This window comes from Pleurodeles waltl, chromosome 1_2 (genome assembly GCF_031143425.1).
Source record: "Pleurodeles waltl isolate 20211129_DDA chromosome 1_2, aPleWal1.hap1.20221129, whole genome shotgun sequence".
Classification (NCBI taxonomy): domain Eukaryota; kingdom Metazoa; phylum Chordata; class Amphibia; order Caudata; family Salamandridae; genus Pleurodeles; species Pleurodeles waltl.
In genome coordinates, this window is record NC_090437.1 from 731,647,488 (window position 1) to 731,665,329 (window position 17,842).

At 44.7% G+C, this 17,842-nt stretch overlaps 1 protein-coding gene across 2 annotated transcripts in view; it reads right to left on the minus strand.

Annotated features, from left to right (window-relative positions):
* The window catches only part of CTSO (cathepsin O), a 94,830-nt gene that overhangs the window by 23,405 nt on the left and 53,583 nt on the right, over positions 1-17,842 (minus strand). For both annotated transcript variants that reach the window (XM_069243140.1, XM_069243147.1), the window contains exons 4-5: positions 5,477-5,644; positions 2,978-3,099 (exon numbers count right to left, since the gene is read on the minus strand). In XM_069243140.1, the coding sequence (XP_069099241.1) occupies positions 2,978-3,099; positions 5,477-5,644 (290 nt within the window). The remainder of the gene's footprint in view (positions 1-2,977; positions 3,100-5,476; positions 5,645-17,842) is intronic.

Genomic DNA, 17,842 nt, shown 5'->3' on the forward strand with positions numbered 1-17,842 from the left:
TACATCTCTCCTAACTTTCTTCATTAGTCAAGGAAGATGTATTCAGAATGGAACAGGGTTTGGAGACAGACACAGAAAAGATTTGAAGATGAAAACCAGAAGAGCAACAGAAAGGAGAGACTCCCATGGAAGAATGTAAAGTTGCTGAACGCGAACTCTGCCCGGCACATCCAATGACTCCATTCACTCAGATGCTCCATTAAGAAAACAGTGAAGATACTATTCTATCGCTTGGTTCAGTCTTTCAGACTGTCTGTGGATGATAGCATATATATGAAAAATATTAGATTTTTGTGGATTTTGTTAGATCTTTCAGAAATGTGTCATGTACTCTACCCCTTGTTCTAAAATAATGATGTTGGGTAATCTATGGAATTTAAGGATGTGATTAAGAGAAATGGCTGTCAGTTCTACAACAGCTGGAAAAGCTTTGAAATGTATAAAATGTTCCGTTTTTGTAATATAATCCACCACTACTAACAATGTGTTCAATCCAGTGACATGGTGAACCCAACAATAAACTCCATAGAAATTATTGATCAAGGTCGTGAGAGCATGGAAAATGTTATAATAATCTTAGGGATCCGGCTTTCTCTGTCTTAGCCTGAAAACACACACAGCATTGACCGATATATTGTTGACTACATTTTGACCTAAGAGGTCATCGAAAATGTCTTTGCAACAAATCTTTCATCTTTTTAGCTTTGGATGGCAAAATAGGTGAATCATGGCAGTACTGCACGATTTCCTGTTGCATCTTTCTAATTCAACAGAGATTTCACTCTTTTCAGATCCCCTAAATTATTTTGGAACCATTATTCTCGATTTAGATTTTCCTGTTTGACTTATAATGGACTTGAACATTTGTTGATTATATTAGGTTCTTCGGGCATGGCTGATAGGATATTTGGAGTAGGCATCAGTTATTCCTGTTCTTTTCTTTGTCTTGAGAGAGGATCCACCTTGGCACACCATGCAACATCAGCACATAAAAAAGAAAAGAATAATGGTGCAAAGAAGTATGCAAGTGCATGTGCTGCAATTTAGTTCCAACCCGATGGCATACATGTGCATGCATCACCAGAAATGAGTGCATTATGTGTCGGCCATTTTGTTTTTTCTTCTTTTATTTACCATTCCAAGATGGAGAACTTAAATATTGGAGTAATAAATTAAAAAAAGATAAATGTATTTGACAGAACGTATTAAAACAGAAGGGCCAATAACAAATTGCATTTACATGGCCCTACATTTTTTTAAACCAATACGCTCCCGCCCCTTATGTTTGTGAATGCTACCGGAGGGCTCAAGTGGAGGTCAGGTGAGAATATAGGAGCTTGAGGTGGGAGGAGGAAACTGTAAATGAAAAAAGAAAACCATAAGAGGCAGGGAAAGCAATGGACGAGAGGGCGAGAAGGGAACAACATGGTGTGCATGGGGCAGGTGTCGGTATTTAGGCGGGAAACAGGTGGGGAGTGCGGGTACTTGGTGGAGGGTAGGAAACACCACTAGGGAAAGTGCAAAAAAATTCCCTGAACTCCCATGGCGTGGTAAAAGAGAAAGAACAAAAGTAGTTCCATGAACGTGAGCAGTCTAAGGGTACAAGTCATCCAATTGAAAGAATGCTAAAGAAGCTATCCTTCATTAGAGAGCCAAATATAGGAAAACAAAGACAACCAATGAATAAGAAACAAGCAAAGAGACAGTCAAGAAAGCCTAAGGTAAGAAAGAGGCCTGTACGTAGCCCACTGTAAGTATCTGTTTTATTCCCAATAGCTCTTTTCAACAACTCACAGCTAAAATCTGTCTGTAAAATGGAATTCTGGAGCCGGTGGCATTGTTGGTATTTACCTTGATAGTGTGCATTTATCAGTCTTTGGAATAATGCCTTAATTCAGTCTATTTTGAATACATGTACTCTTAGGAGGAGGTGGGCATATGACTGTCTGCAACCTTCACCCTATAGCAGTGGGCAAAGGAGAGACGAAAATCAACAAATGAAAAGCCAGCCTTCCTGGTGGAGTCTGCCCTTCAGAAACTTTAACAAGATTCAGCTGTGCCACAGGAAATAACAGACAATTAGGTAGGGGCTAGAACACTGTCAAGGTTTTGAAAAACATTCCCCATAATTTAAATTAAATGCAGAAAAGCGAGCTTTACAATCTCTTGAATCCAGTGCTTTATTGTATTTAAGTTCTAACCCACATGATTGTTGCTTATGCCACATACATGGGTTGTTAGTAAATTAGTGAGACAAAAGAGCCATTTCGTGTTGGAGCTGTGCGTGAAAGACTAGAATCCTCCCATGACAAATGCTCATGCCCAGTTTTTGACTTAATATTTAGCCAGTTAGTCCTCTGCCAGGCCTATAATGAGCAATTCATCCACTTTCTAGAAGGGCTAAAACTGATGAAGGTTATCAGTAAAAAGCTATAGGTGTGAGATGGTAAGCTGAGGTAATGATCAAATGAGAATTCTGCCAAGGGAGGGTTTAACTTGAACAGTAAACTGTCAGACTGATTTGTTACTTTAATAGTCTCCAAAGTATGTTGAGATTAAATGTTGGGGTTGTAAACTGGTCATCAACAACACAGCTGTGAATTTTGTACTTAAACTTCAGAGAAAGCACAGCTTCCCTTCTCCCTGTTACTAACACTTTTGAATAGGCTGGGGGTCAATCTCTGAATTTGAGGGGAAACTATGAGCGCCTAACAGTCCCACATCCTGACCTCAAGCCCTCTCAAAACGATTCACTGGAACGCCCAGCATGGTCCATTGTCCATGGTCTTTATAAAAATATGTTTCCAGACTTCATTGCTAACATCATGAGCTGCTGGTTGAAATGACATAGGACTAGTTTTAGGCCAACTCACTATTAATAGTCATTGAAACGGTTCATCATTATTTTTATTTCGACCTTAAGAAGTGTGCTACCCAATTTCTATCACACTGGAATAATAACAAAATGATTAGTTACCTGAGATTATAAGCTTCAAAACCTTTGATTGAGATTCCAAAAAGTGAACGGGGAAAATAATGACATATTCCAGTTTGTGCTTTGTATCTGTATTCTGAATCTCTCACCAATTTCAGCTGTGTCTGGAAAATAAGTGATATACATATATGTTTATCAACTCCAGTAGTCACATTAACCTTACTTATTTGAGCAAAAGCGCAGCAAATAAAAACACACATTATAAACAATTGATCCAACCCTTTTGTTTTCCTATAGAAAATAACTATAAGTTGGTTTAAAAAACAACATATAGAACTATACAAAGATCGCAGCGAAATATGGCAATGTTTTTCACCACGTGACTATGAGTGATAATAGACAACGAGAGCAAAGGTCGAGTTGTCTATGATGTCACTCAGAACCCAGAGCTGAAAAACAGCGGGGCAGCACTGCCTTCAAAAGTCTACTTATATTGAGAATTACCATTAATTCCACCATCTACTGTTAAAATCATTTTCCACGGAAGACTTCACCAAAACAGAGTACATGAAACTGATATTGCCAATCTCAGTAAAAGCCCAAATATAGAATGTTTGAGACACCGACAAAGAACATGAACATTCCCTGGACTAAATTACAGTTTTAAGAAACTGCATTATCTTACTTAAGAGAGGAACTACAGGCCTGAGGAACCTTTGTGGGAGTCTGCGTACAGTGTGCAATAAGAGTGGTGGTGCATTTCCAATAGCAAAACATGGACTTCCTTAGCAGTAGCCAGAGGGATAGGGTGGAGTGAAGAGTCTGGACCAAAGGTCCTCTGCACACATGGACATGTTGGTAGGAGAGGTGTTCCGTGAATAATGTTGGTATTATTTCAGGCACAAGAGAATCCTGGGACAGAATGCTGATCGGGAATCGTGTTGCTAAAGGAGATATGAAAACTGAATAATATATGCCTTAGTAGCAATTGAGAACATAAATAATAATGTGCCACCAAAGTCTTTTTAAGAGTATGCTATTGCTTTTTGGTGATGAGGCATCATACAAAAATTGAGAAATTGGGTGATGTGTCACTCTACTTGCTGGAACTACCGCAGTGCTGTATAGAGTATTTTCCAAGACCTGTAACTGTTGGGGTGCAAAACAGTGTTCTGTTTTTGCATACAATGCAGCACATACACTTCTTAATAGGCTTCTTTGCTTTGGAGGTTTCTGAGGACTTAAGACCGCACACATCCAATACCACCCTACTTGCTCTGCCTTCTGCCCTCTTCAGCAAAAGGCTGACCAAAGGGCTGTTGTTCAATGATGTTCAGTGACCATCTCTCTGCAAGTGACCAACCTCCTCTGCACACATACTTTAGGTAAATACACAAACAATGACTTCCATTAAAAGTGCTTCACTTTATAAACATCCAAATTAGTTAGCATTTTATAAAAGCTTAAAGACAAGCTCCTAATTCCAGCCAAATGCCAGGGCATGTACTCTACACTTGCTGTGTAGGGCCAAAGCCATGTGCAGCATGGGTTTACTGACAGCAGTATGTTGGGTGCATGGCCTGCATCCAACATCCACTGTGCATGACTGAGTACTGCAGGTAGAGAGGTTTGAAGGGCCGCAGGTGGTTGGGTGCAGGGCCTGGTTGAAGGGCAGACATTGGGATCAAGCCTGTATGGACAAGCTACAGCATTTGCACTATAGGGTGGCTACTAACAGTAGTTACGGAATAGGGAGCATTCCCCAGTCAGGCCCTGCATCATACCCTTGCTGCACATGGTCAAAGGCTGTGTGTTGCGGGAGTTGATACATATGTGCAATATAAAAAAAAAGTATCGAAATTAGCTGGAAAAAAGTTAAAAACTAAGGGCCTGATTTAGATGCTGACGGAGGGGATTACTCCGTCACAAATGTGACGGATATCCCAACCGCCGTAGTACGATCTCCATAGGATATTATGGGATCGTAATATGGCAGACGGGATATCTCTCATATTTGTGATGGAGTAATCCCCTCCACCAGGATCTAATCAGGCCCTAAGTAATGAACACTGCTGAAGTGCAGAAACACACTGAAATTTGCTAGTTAGGGAATGCGATTCACCATAACTTATTACACTCATCATGCATAAAACACTCATTTGCAAATGGCCCTGGAAAACAGGTAGTCAAGCAAGAGTGAAACAAGGCAGGTGTTGTCAGTTTTGGTGTGTATTGCATGTGCTGCATGCCATAACTTGTAAATTTCAGTGGTTTTCCTCATGTGAGCAGGAAACAAGTCTCAATATGCACCTTTGTTTCTTCAGTGAATACATATATATGAATAAGTCACCATTCCCAAAGTTTTCATGCCATTCAAAAATACATTGTTGAAAGTATTAAGTGCAAAGGACACCTATATTTTAAGGAATTATTATTTGCTTTAATTTGATTGGAAGCTATCTACAATGCTAACTTTCAAATATTCTGCTGTTTCATAGTACTCTTCATCAGGTAAACACATTTTGCTTAAAATTTAACAACCTCATTTAGCCATCTGAGAGCAGTGGTAGGAGATCCTCCGTTGCAACCAAAGTTCTTTTCTGAACAGTCGATGACCTCTTGTACACTGAGCTCTTCCAGTGAATGGCTTCTGATTGCATGAACTGTTTCTATTGCCTCCACTACACTGAAGGCCCAGCAGCCCCCGCACTGAAAGACAAAAAGTGTATTCAAGTTAACTTTCTACAGTGCCACTATCCAACAGCTGTAACATAAAAATGACCACTATTTCAATACTATGTCACTTTATTTTGACCAGCATTCTGACACATTTATGAAAGGACAACAACACTCTCAGGCGAGAGCTGAGATTAATATCTGGCTTTAGAACCCGCATATGAAAATTAACAAAGGTGTCTTATGACTCACAATATGACCATGGTCGCCCCGGTTCCCCATTGTGGTTTGGCTGTGCACACCATTCACTCTGAAACCATCCATCAATGACCATTCGCTTTGAGTCATCAAGAGACTCATCAACACTACATCTAACTGTGACTAGGCTGCGCATCCTCAATGGAACCATAAATCAGAACGATTGGCAGCATTCGTTGTTGGCTGAAGGTAACTAATCATGGCTTATGAAGAGAAAGAAACACACAGAGGCAAACAACAATGCCAAATTAACATGGTACGAGCAAGCCAGTATGCACACAAATCCTACTGGTACGCAGATATTACCAGTTTCTCTACTGCAACTATAACATTTAGTTAAATAATGAGTGTTGAAGAGATGAGTGTAGGATACATGTGAGTAGAGAAGCCAAAAAGAGATGCTGATAATCTTTCCAACCACAGAACCAACAGGCCTGCCTTGTATGGTGAAGGTACGTCAAGCACGCTTTCTTACTCACAATGGACGCACCAGTAATCAAATGGCCTTGAGTGACTTCTAATCGGATTTCAGACCTGATTTGTTCACCAAGACTGCTCTTCTAAACATGAGGCAAGACATACTTAACTGCTGTATTTATGATCACGTTTGTGGTTTGATTAAATGGATCTTCACAGTACCTTTCATCACCGCTAGTGAAAAGACTGCCCTCTTTGACTCATACCAAAGCAATTATACTGTACTGATTTAGGCCATTTGTTCCAAAACATTGCAAGGTAAACTGAGACGTTTAATTTCAATACAATTCCTAAAAACATATTCAACGATCTCCGACATGTATTTCAATCCAGTTTTCGTTCCAAAAATATAGCAGACGTTACCACAATTCAGATACTAAAGATGCTGTGCTGAAACTCCTAGATGTACACAAATTTAAAAACATCTTCATTAGCTGACCAATTGGATATCGTCACTCCTTTTGAAAATAAATATGACAAATTACTACACCTATTCTCCAGCCACTAAACACTCAAGTCTAAAAATGACTCCACACTACACCCTCATGTACATTTACATGCCTGGTCACTTGAATTCGATATGTTTTGTTATCCATCATAACCTCAATCTAAATGATCATATTTGCAAACTAAGGGCCAAGTATGTCTCAAGACGGTCAGGCTCGCAGTGGCCATCGGACCGCTGTGGATGTGGCGCTCTGACCACCACATTACAAGTCTGGCAGTCAGATTGCCAACTTCGCCAGGATCTCTGATCCCAATGGGCTGATGGCGGTCTTGGTTGTGATCAGCCAGGGCAGCGCCGAGGTCAGCGCCACCCATCTGATTACGACCATGTTCTCCGTCAGCCTTTTCATGGAGGTTCAACCGACATGATAAGGCTGGTGGAGAATAAGTACTGGGGGCTTCAGGGGAGGATCTGCACTGCCCACAACATTGTTATGGCACACTATGTGCAAGATTATTTTGGAATACTTTACTTTTAATGCACATGCAGCCAGCACCAGGATGGTGGAATGGTATGCCCTTAAAGGTGTAGTGCACTACTTTGCTACTTCCTCAGTCACCTCACTGATTAAGGCTCTGGATAAGGAGATTGGAGATATGGATGAGAAGCTAGCCCACAAACAGAAATCTGCATGAGATGACCTTCAGGCTCTCATCAAAAAAGGAAAGGCAGCATCAGGACAGGTACGATTTTTTTTATTATTATTCATTTTTTATTGTTATATATTGTCACCCTCTCCGCCTGCCCCTCCATTTGAGATTTGCGGCTGTCACCGTTGTGTGCACTAGAATATAGCAACCCTCTTCATCAACATGTATCATGTTATGTGTAAATGGGAGAGTCACCAAAAGCCACAAAGCCCACCCCTCTCGTATGAGTGGTATAACTCATGGGAAAGAAATGCCCCTTCCATTCCAGTTTGCATGATTCCACTGGCAGTAGATGTGTCTCCTGTAAGCCTTTGGCCTGTACATCCTGTCTGTGCAAATATGATCCTACCTGCAGCCTCTTGGGTTACTGATTAAGGCCCTTAACGTTCCATGTTAAGAGTGTAATCTCAGCCATTAGTAGTGTATCAGTACATATGACCTATGTGCAATGGTTCCTGTGTGTGTCGAGCCCTTAGTGTCACGTCACCATCCATGTGTACCAACCCAAGTAAAGTGCTACATACTAGAGCCCATAAGGGCGTCCAACCTGCCGCTCGCCAGTTGAGTAGTGTAAGCCTGATGAAAGGGTCAGGGTCAGAAGCTGGATACGATCAGGAATGTGTGTATATTGAAAATAGTGTAAACTAAGAAAATGAACTGAATACAAATTTATGTTCACAAGTGAACAGCAACCATATGCAACAAAAAAGAAAACGTCATGCATATGCTTAACTGACCATGTAGTGTGCCCGGGAACTCCACACAAGGCTTGGTCACAGGTTCCAATTGTGCAGGGGTGGGGAATGGTAGAGACAGTCCATATGCCCCCAAACATGTCCTAGCTAATAACAAAGTCTCATCCTATGGTGATTGTGCCCTGTGTTTCAAGGCTTGCACCATCAGTCCCACCTCGCTTGGTGGGAGGTGATTTGATAACATCCGTTTGGTGCCCCGCCTCTCCCCAGGTAGCCATGGTCTGCTTCCTTTGTCATTCCTTGCATGCCGCCATGCCCCATCAGATATCATGTATTTCAATGCTCAGTCTCTGCAGTGTTGTTTCACTGTCTCAAACGATCATCTAAGTTTTTGCACCTGCTGTGTATAGTGCGGGAACAGTCTGACATTTGTACCATTAACACACAGGTCACTGGTTTTCCTAGCTGCCTGCAGTAGCGCATCACAGTCCCTGTAGTTCAGCAGACGGAAAATGATGGTCCGTGGGGGAGCCCCGGAGGGGGACTTGCTGTCATTCTATGAACTCTCTCAGTTGAGAAGTGCGACAGTCCCTTTGGCTACCAGACTCCCTAGATCTATTTCTTCAGGTAGAGTTTGAGACTGTTGTCTTCTTTGCGTTCTGGGAGTCCCGCCAGGTGTACATTGTTCCTGCGTGATCTACCCTCCACATATTTTACATGGGAGGCCAGGAGCTTCATCTTGTGTGAAAGGTTATTAATTACTTTGGAGATGCCATTGAGATTGCCTATGAGGACTGCAGCTTGTCGCTCCTTTTGTGTCACTCGGTCAGAGACACCCAGCAGGTCAGTTCACATCAGATTTAAGTCAATTATCACTGCATCTATTTAATATTCCAAGAATGTCCCTGTTTCCTGGATTGCTTTAAGCATGTCAGATAAGCGGGGGCAGTCAGCACTGTGCTCTGTTTCTGCCTTGCATCCCTCGTGTGATAGCAACCTGGTGTATTTATCAATGCATGCCTGCACCATAAGTCCTGTTGCCCTCTTAACCATGTCTGCAGTAGCGGCATACCTGATATGCAAATCTCTCCCAGGGTAAAATCGCACTGGGCTTCTCTGCAGGCAGGTCAGAGGCACAGTGACTTACACTCCAGTGCCTGAACAGCCTCCAGCCAGCTGCACTACACCACGGCATCAGGTCAGTGTCAGTCTAGGCCACCATTAAGATTACTCTCCACCAGGGCCCACACCACGAAGAGCACCACAGGATCTGTGCAGCAGGCCAGGGGTTCTCACCCATGGCAGCAGAAGGCTAGTCCCAGCAGGCTCAGTTCCCGGACCTGGCTGCACCATACAATACGGGGCCCAGCATGCTCTGTCCGGCTGCTTCCCAGACTGCGCCACAATCCTCGCCAATTGCGACGATCCCTGGCCACCTATGCAGGCTGCAGGAACATTTCAGTGGCTTACAGCAGTAAGCGACCCCAGCCCATCCATCCTCAAAACCCGCTCACAGCTGCACCAAAACCGGCTGCAGCAACGTAGGCCCTAAGGGCACTCCTTCAGCAGGCAGGCACGATCTCTCTGGCGAGTGGATGTTGCCAGTCCAGGACCCACATGATGTGCAGTCCCGTCAGTAGGACAAGGCTCTTATTTGGGTCAGTGGCAGCCTCTCCACTCTGCAATCATGAGGCAGCTCTAGTAAGAACCACCCCTGGGTTGCACACACATCACATAACATGGGCGCCATTGGACTCTCCAGGCTGACCCCAGGCTCCGCTCCTCAGCCCTGCAGGAGCAGGCCGGAGACACAGCATTAGGGGGCTCCCAGCCCCTCCATCGCCACAAACCTTCCAGACACACTCCAGCACAGGCCATGGGCAGGTAGGCCTCAAATGTGCTTGGCCAATGGTAAGGCATGGTCTCCCCACCAGTAGCAGATGGGAGCTAATCTATGAGCCACTGTTCACTGCAGGTGATCCCCAAAGCAAGGATGGGAACATTGTGGGTGGGATGTTTCAGCTGGGATACGGATGGTAATAGGATATAAAGCCAGGGCCGGGGAGCTGTCACAAAGCGCGCCTTTACATCATGGCGGCCAGGCCACACACCACCACTGATTATCTGTTGCACTGTTTCTGTTACCATGTTATTTGATAAATGCTGTCCTGCTACTGAGCTTCAGTATGTGCTATAGAAATACTTCTAATAATTACATTATAATAGCCAACTGTAAGAATTTGGGTTATTAGATGAGAGTGGTTGTGAGCCTAATTCAAATAATATTCACAATCCATGTCAGGGTGAACCACAAAAGTCACTAAATAAACCTGATCTCAACCCTCTGGCAGCTATGGCACTGAGCCAGGTTTAACTTTAGAGGCAATGTGTAAAGTATTTATGCAGTACTTAAACAGTGATAAGGACAAAACACAGCAAAAGACAAATTCAATACCGATTTAGTAAAACAGAATATTTTAATAAGTAAAAGGACACCCAATTTACAAAAATCCAGTGAGAAGAACCGGAGTTATGATTTTTTCACGTTTGAGGTTATAAATAGCACCTACAAGTGTTAAGTGCAAACTGCGGTAATTTAGTTGCTCTCGCCTGGGACAAGGGTGGGTTTATGACTGACTGAGACAGAGCACGGTTTGGATTCAGGGGCCAGGTTTGTCTTGATGGAAAGTTTTACCTTCAGGATTTGGCTCTGGAATGGAAGTAAAAAAAAACATCACCGGGGCAAGGCCGCAGGGTATAGCCAAAGAGGGCTTCTTGTTGTCGGACAGACACTGGACAAGGGCTCAGTGAAGCCTCTGACTGTTGGCAGGAAAACTCAGAAGAGATGGAGAAATTTTGAATTTTGAGACCTGAGAAGGTCCCTCCCCACCTGATACTTTTCTTGCCTTTACCCAATGAAGATTTCTACTTTTGGATGTAGGGCCTGATTACGGGTTTTGTGGTCAGACTAGCAGACCGCCATGTTGGCAGTCCTGAAAAGACCACCATGTTGGTGGTCCACCAAACGGTGGTATTACAAGTTATTCAGGCAGGACCGCTTGCTGCCAAGCAAAAAAAGCAGACCACCAGCGGCGCAGCAGCTTGGATATAGGCAGTCTGTCCTCCAGCACCGTCACCGCCGCACCCAACCACCGAGCATATCACAATCACACATTTGCTGTGGCGGTCGACCACCGCAGTGGACATACCTGCTAAGCACACTATAAAGCATGCCCCTTCACAGAACACAATCCTTTGCATTTCACCATGAAGCCAAAGAAACACGACTAGCACATATTGATTTTTACATAGATGAGGCACCCCTTTTTCCACCTGTAGGAGGCTGGCCTGATTTGTAGTGGGTACCAAAGGTTCTTACACCTTATACAACATCCAGTTATCCCTTATTATTGAAATGTAGTCAATGTCTAGAAGCCAGGCTCTCTAGGGGTAGTGTCGGCGAGCAGCCAAGGCCTAACTAGGAGTCATGTAAAGCTCATGCAATACCACTGCGGTCGCACAGTACTTACACACATGAAGGAAAATACTCAGTGTTACAAAAATAAAGGTACTTTATTTTGGTGACACAAATGCCAAAAATGCTTTAGAGACTATCCCCCCTAGGAGGTAAGTAATACACACAGTATATACACTAGAATGCAGAAATAGCTGTTAAAACAGTTAGAAAACTGTGCAAATAGTGAAAATCACAATAGTTAGAAATGGGCCTAGGGGGGACACAAACCATATACTAAAATAGTGGAATGCAAAAGTTGGTTTCCCACCTAGGCAAGTGTAGTGTGTGGAGGGGTGCTGGGAGTGTAAGAAAACACCAAAGGTAAGTAATAGAACCCGCCCCAGAGCCCAGGAAAGCAGGAGTAAATCACATTAGGTTTCCTAGAACACACAAGAACACATGATAGAAGATTTTGCCAGAACCAGAAAGGACTGCAAGACACCAATGATGGATTCCTGGACCCGAAGACCTGTGGAAGAAGGGGACCAAGTCCAAGAAGCACTGAAGGGTCCAGGGAGAACAGAAGCCCCTGCTAACCCAGATGAAGGTGCAAAAGAAGAACCACAGGTGAAGAACAGTCAGTACTGCACCCAAAAAGATGGATTTGGGTTCCTGCTTGGCACACACAAAGCACGCAGTTAGCGGAAAATGGTGCTGCCTGGGACCAGGAGGGATCTGGTGGCCTCTACCCAAGAGTAGGTGGCAGAGGGGGTTCTCAGCAACTCAGAGTGCCCGCAGAAGACCAGGCTGTGCGCACAGGAGTCCCACAGCACGAGAACAAAGAAGGTGCAAAAGGAGGCCCATGCAGCACTACAGGAAGGGATCCCATGCCGCCGGCGAACCACTCAGGAAGCTGTGCGTTGCAGAATAGAGTGCTGCGGGCCAGAGCTGCACGGTGCATGAAGAACTTCATGGAAGAATGCCAACAAGCCTTGGCAACTGCAAAACATGAGGTGCGAGGGGGTACTGTCTTGTGTGGGAGACAATCTCTTACCTCCACCAAAGTTGGACAGCTGGACTTCAGGACTTTCAGGACTACTTCAGTCACCCACCCGTGTGGCTGGATCCACACACTTCTTCAGGAGAGGGGATTCAAGCCATCGGTCATCGCTGCAGAGGGGTGCCTGCTGAAGCAGGGGTGACTCCTTTACTTCAAGGTAGATCCCTTAATTCTTCTGGTGCAGGCTGAAGACTGGCTGTACTCTGAGGATGCACGACCTGGAAAACGGTTGCAATTGCTTGCAGGAGCTGAAGATACAATGTTGCAGAAGTCATCTTTGCGTCTTTGTTGCAATTTGTAGAGTTCCTGGAGGGTCCAGATGCAGTTTTGTCTGTTGAAGGTGAAGTAAAGGATGCAGAGAATTCCTGCTGGAGTCTTGCAATCCGAATCTGAGGAAACACCCAGAGGGGAGACCCTAAATAGTCCTGAAAGGATGATTGGTCAGCTACACAGGTAAGCACCTACCAGGGGAGGGCTCTGACATCACCTGCTGGCACTGGCCTCTTAGATGCTCTCAGAGTGCCCCACCACCTTTGAATCCAAGATGGTAAAACCCAGGGACCCTTTGGAGGAGCTCTGGGCACCACCCCTGGGATGGTGATGGACAGGGGAGTGGCCACTCCCCTTTCCTTTGTCCAGTTTCACGCCAGAGCAGGGACTGGGGGTCTCTGAACTGGTGTAGACTGGATTATGCAAGGAGTGCATCATCTGTGCCCTTCAAAGCATTTCCAGAGGCTCTGGGAGGCTACCTCTCCCATGCCTGTAACACCTATTTCCAAAGGGTGAGGGTGTAACTCCTCTCTCCCAAAGGAAATGCTTTGTTCTGCCTTCCTGGGCTCGAGCTGCTTGAGCAACAGGAGGGCAGAAACCTGTTTGTGTGGAGGCAGCAGCCGGGGCTGCCTGGAAAACCTCAGAAGGCTGGTATGGCAGTACTGGTGGTCCACTGTGGAGCCACCAGAATGCGTGGAATTATACAACCAATTATAGAATCAGTATTGGGGTATAGTATCAAGATGTTAGCCAATGTACACAACCATATTCGGAGTTACCATTAAGCAGACCTTTGTTCAGTGCACACTTAAAATGGCGTCCCCACAGTCACAAAACCCCGGGAAATGGTCCTGGACGACGGGGGGCACCTCTGCTAGTGCAGGGGTGCCCTCACACACAGGTACTTTGCACCTAACCTTCAGGGTTGGAAGGCCTGACATACAGGTGATTTATAAGTGACCTGGTGCAGTGTAAGTGGCAGTGAAAGGGTGCATGCACCATTTCACACAGGCTGCAATGCCAGTCCTGTTGAAGCCTTTGTATGGGTGTCCCTATGGGTGGCAAAAGTAATGCTGCAGCCCATAGGGATCCCCTGGAATCTCAATGCCCTGGGTACCTAAGAACCATATACTAGGGACTTATAAGGGGTGACCAGTATGCCAATTTGGGATAAAAGACTGGGTTACCAGTATGCAGTGACAAAACTGAGAGAAGAGAGAGAATAAGCACTAGGGTCATGGTTAGCAGGATCCCAGAGACAAAGTCACACTGACATCAGGCAGAAATTGGTGGTAACATGCCAAAAAGAGGGTACTTTCCTACACCACCATCCCATGTAATACCCTGCACACACCCTTGTCCATTCACACCCTACTGAACTTCCCCTGTTTAGTAAGCCCTGGTCATCCTCTTTTTTTGCCCACCATCTCATGTGTAAAAAATCCCTGTTTCCCTGAAGATGAAATCATAGAAGTAGAGCCACAAATGTTTGACACACAAGTCCAGCATACTACTCTCATTAGGAAATGGAAATGTGGAATAGGATTGTCGACAGAGTGAATGATGAAGGCCCCACCCTGCGCACATAGGAGGACATTAGAAAGAGGTGGAATGACCTCAGGGGCATAGTTCGTTCCCTGGTCTCCAGGCACCAGCTGCAAGCCAAGAAGACTGGCAGTGGCCCTCCCAGTACCCCATTACACCTCTTTCCTTGGGAGGAAAATGTCTTTGCCATTCTGCATCCTGAGGGCTTGACAGGAATAGTTGGGGGAGTGGAGTCTGGTAAGTTAACACACAAAAGCCGACACAAAACTTCAATGTCATGCATGCTCAAAGCTCAACTTTTCCACTGTCTTGTTTATGTACCTCACCAACATTAACTACCCAGGGTATATGAGTTTTAACACTGTCAATCTGAGTTGTTGGACCTAACATCACAGTCACCCAGGCCCATCATATGCCATATGCCCAAATGGTGCTTGGAAATCTCACAATAACAAAAACAGATTCCATGATCCACGGGATATCCCAAAATGTAAATGTATTTTCAAACCTAAATGGAGCCTGGATACAGATATGTAATACACAACAGTTGTCAAGTGTTGAGGAGTAGAGAGAGTGACCTGACGGCAACTCTTAGCAGGCCCTGTTTCAGTAACTCCAACCACCAGCCCAGTGTTCTCTTGCCCAAAGACCCCGGTTTGTCAACTCCCAAATAAAGTTTACTCATCTGGGGGGATAACATTTGTCAAGTATTGGGAAGCAGAGAGAGTGACCTGACTGCTACTCACAGGAGTCACTATTTCAGTGACTCCAACCACTAGCCCAATGTTCACTTGCCCCAATACATCTGATAGTGAACTCTCAAATGACGTTTACTCAACTGGGAAGATACCATTTGTATAGTGTGTGTAGTAGAGAGAATGATCTGAATGTAAAGCACAATAGGCCCTGTTCCAGTAACTGCAACCACCAGCCCAGTGGTCACTTGGCCCAATACATCTGTTAGTGAACTCTCAAATGAAGTTTACTCACCTGGGAGTACACCATTTGTCAAGTGTTGGGACGTAAAGGGAGTGACCTCACTGCAAAGCCCAAGAGGCCCTATTTCTCTAAATCCAACCACAAGCCCAGTATTCACTTGCACAATTACCCCTGTGTCTTAACTCTCAATTGAGGTGTACTCACCTGGGAGAATACCATTTGTCTAGTGTGTGAACTAGAAGGAGTGACCTGACTGCAACTCCCAGCAGGCCCTGTTTCAGTACCTCAAAACATCAGCCCAGCAGTCACTTGCCCAAATACCCGTTTGTGAACTCTCAATTGAAGTGTACTCACCTGTGGGGGATACCATTTGTCAAGTGTTGGGGAGTGGAGAGAGTGACCTGACTGCAACTTCCAGCAGGCCCCGTTTCTGGAACTCCAAACACCAGCCCAGTGTTCTCTTGTCCAAAGACCAGTTTGTCAACGCCCAAATGAAGTTTACTCACCTGGAAGTGATCAAGCACAGATCATGCTCAAATCAGAGATGTGTCTGTCTATCTAGCTCCATCTTGACCTGCTAACCCAAGATGAAACTATTGAGGACCGGAACAACACCTTACCCAGTGTGCACAAGTATTCCTAAGGCCTCCAGATGCATCACCAGATTGGTAACAGCAACAGACACACTGACACAGCACTATGCATATGATAATTTCAGTCACATATATAACAAAGTCTTGGGTCTGCCTGCATCCCACTCAACTAGGCCTCAAAATGGTCAAAGCCATATCTTACCTCTCCACTGTGTTGGCTGCACTGGTGGTAAAATGTCATTTTCAGGCCATCCTCCAAACTGTAATGCACATTTCATCAGCTGCTTTAATCAAATTGGGTTGACATGGTTCACACGCCATGTCAAATCACTCAATACCATGGCTATTTGGTACAATTGGATTAACTACAACTTAACTTTGTACAAGATTTCTGCTTACTTTAACAATAAACCTTTGGAGGTAGATGTCACAATACAACCAGTAACAATGTACATTTCACATCAACAAGTCCATCTGCTGCTGGGCACACAGAGGCCATGGACCTCCCTGGATGAAGCACTCAGTGACTACAACACTCCTGAACATCTGGATGTGAAGGACAGTTCTGGCCCACCTGGGCAATCTCATCAGATGGCAACATCTGAGGTAATGAGTGCATACCTGTACTCCACGTTGGGCAAAATCAGTCACTTCACTCCTGAGAGTGCTGCCAGCAACACCTACACCACTTCAGCTGCTGTGTCCTAGGAGTTATCATGCCATGTCCATCAGGTGAAAGGGCCCCCTGTCTTGTGTCCAGAAGAGCTGAAGATGCTTGTGAATTAGGTTCTTCCCCTGTATGGATAGATCTCTGGTTCACCAGAGGAGCAGGTAAGTACCTCATTTGTACAACTGACTTTCAACCCCATCCTTTCCCTTCTCATATGCTACAAAGACCACTGTGTGCCAGTCAGACTGCTTGTGTGCCTGTTGTTGCAGTCTGTGTGGTATCAATGGGATGTATATGATGCAGGTATTGGTGACCAGTACTCTATGTTGTGTTCATTCATTATGTGTTGTGTGATGTTTCTTCCTGTCCTAGATCAACCTTGTGTTGGATGCACACAACTGGGCAAGGAGACTTTACTACCATCCAATTACATTTCTTTGATTATGATGGTTGTAAATGTTAGTCAACATGTATGTGCAAGACATCATGAGCTGTGCATGGATCTTGTCTAAGTTATTTGAGAATCTTGGAAGCAATGTGCCTTGTGCCACAGATCTTTCACTGTGCCCATTCCCTGTACACCAGTAGATCCTGTCACATGGCCAATATGAAGCTCTAGTTGCAACACTTGCCCGGAATGCCTGGGTCCATTGACTAAATAAGGAACAGGTACAGAGGTAAATCCCAGAACTAGTCCATATGTGAATTTTGCATCATTTTCAATGTGTGTCACTGACTCATGGCAGGTCCCTTACTCACACAGCTTTGTTGTCACCTTCACAAAATTCATATTTGCCCTGTACAGGCATATTGTATAAATGACAGACCCACAATGCAGACAGTGTGTTGATTTATGGGAGGCCATGACACGTGACTCAGTAGCTTTGTTACATAGCCAACATTGACAATGCATACCTTTGTATCTTGGATGCAATAGTATCTGTTGCTTAGAAACACATGTCCAAAGGAGTGTTCTGTGGATACCACAGACACCCCCCTGAAGTGGCAAAAGTGTGCATTTGGTAGGCCACATGTCCACACATGCATAGGGAGGATACCTTCTGCACCCACCATGCCAGCCCTTTCATTGTCACTCAAGTATATGGGTG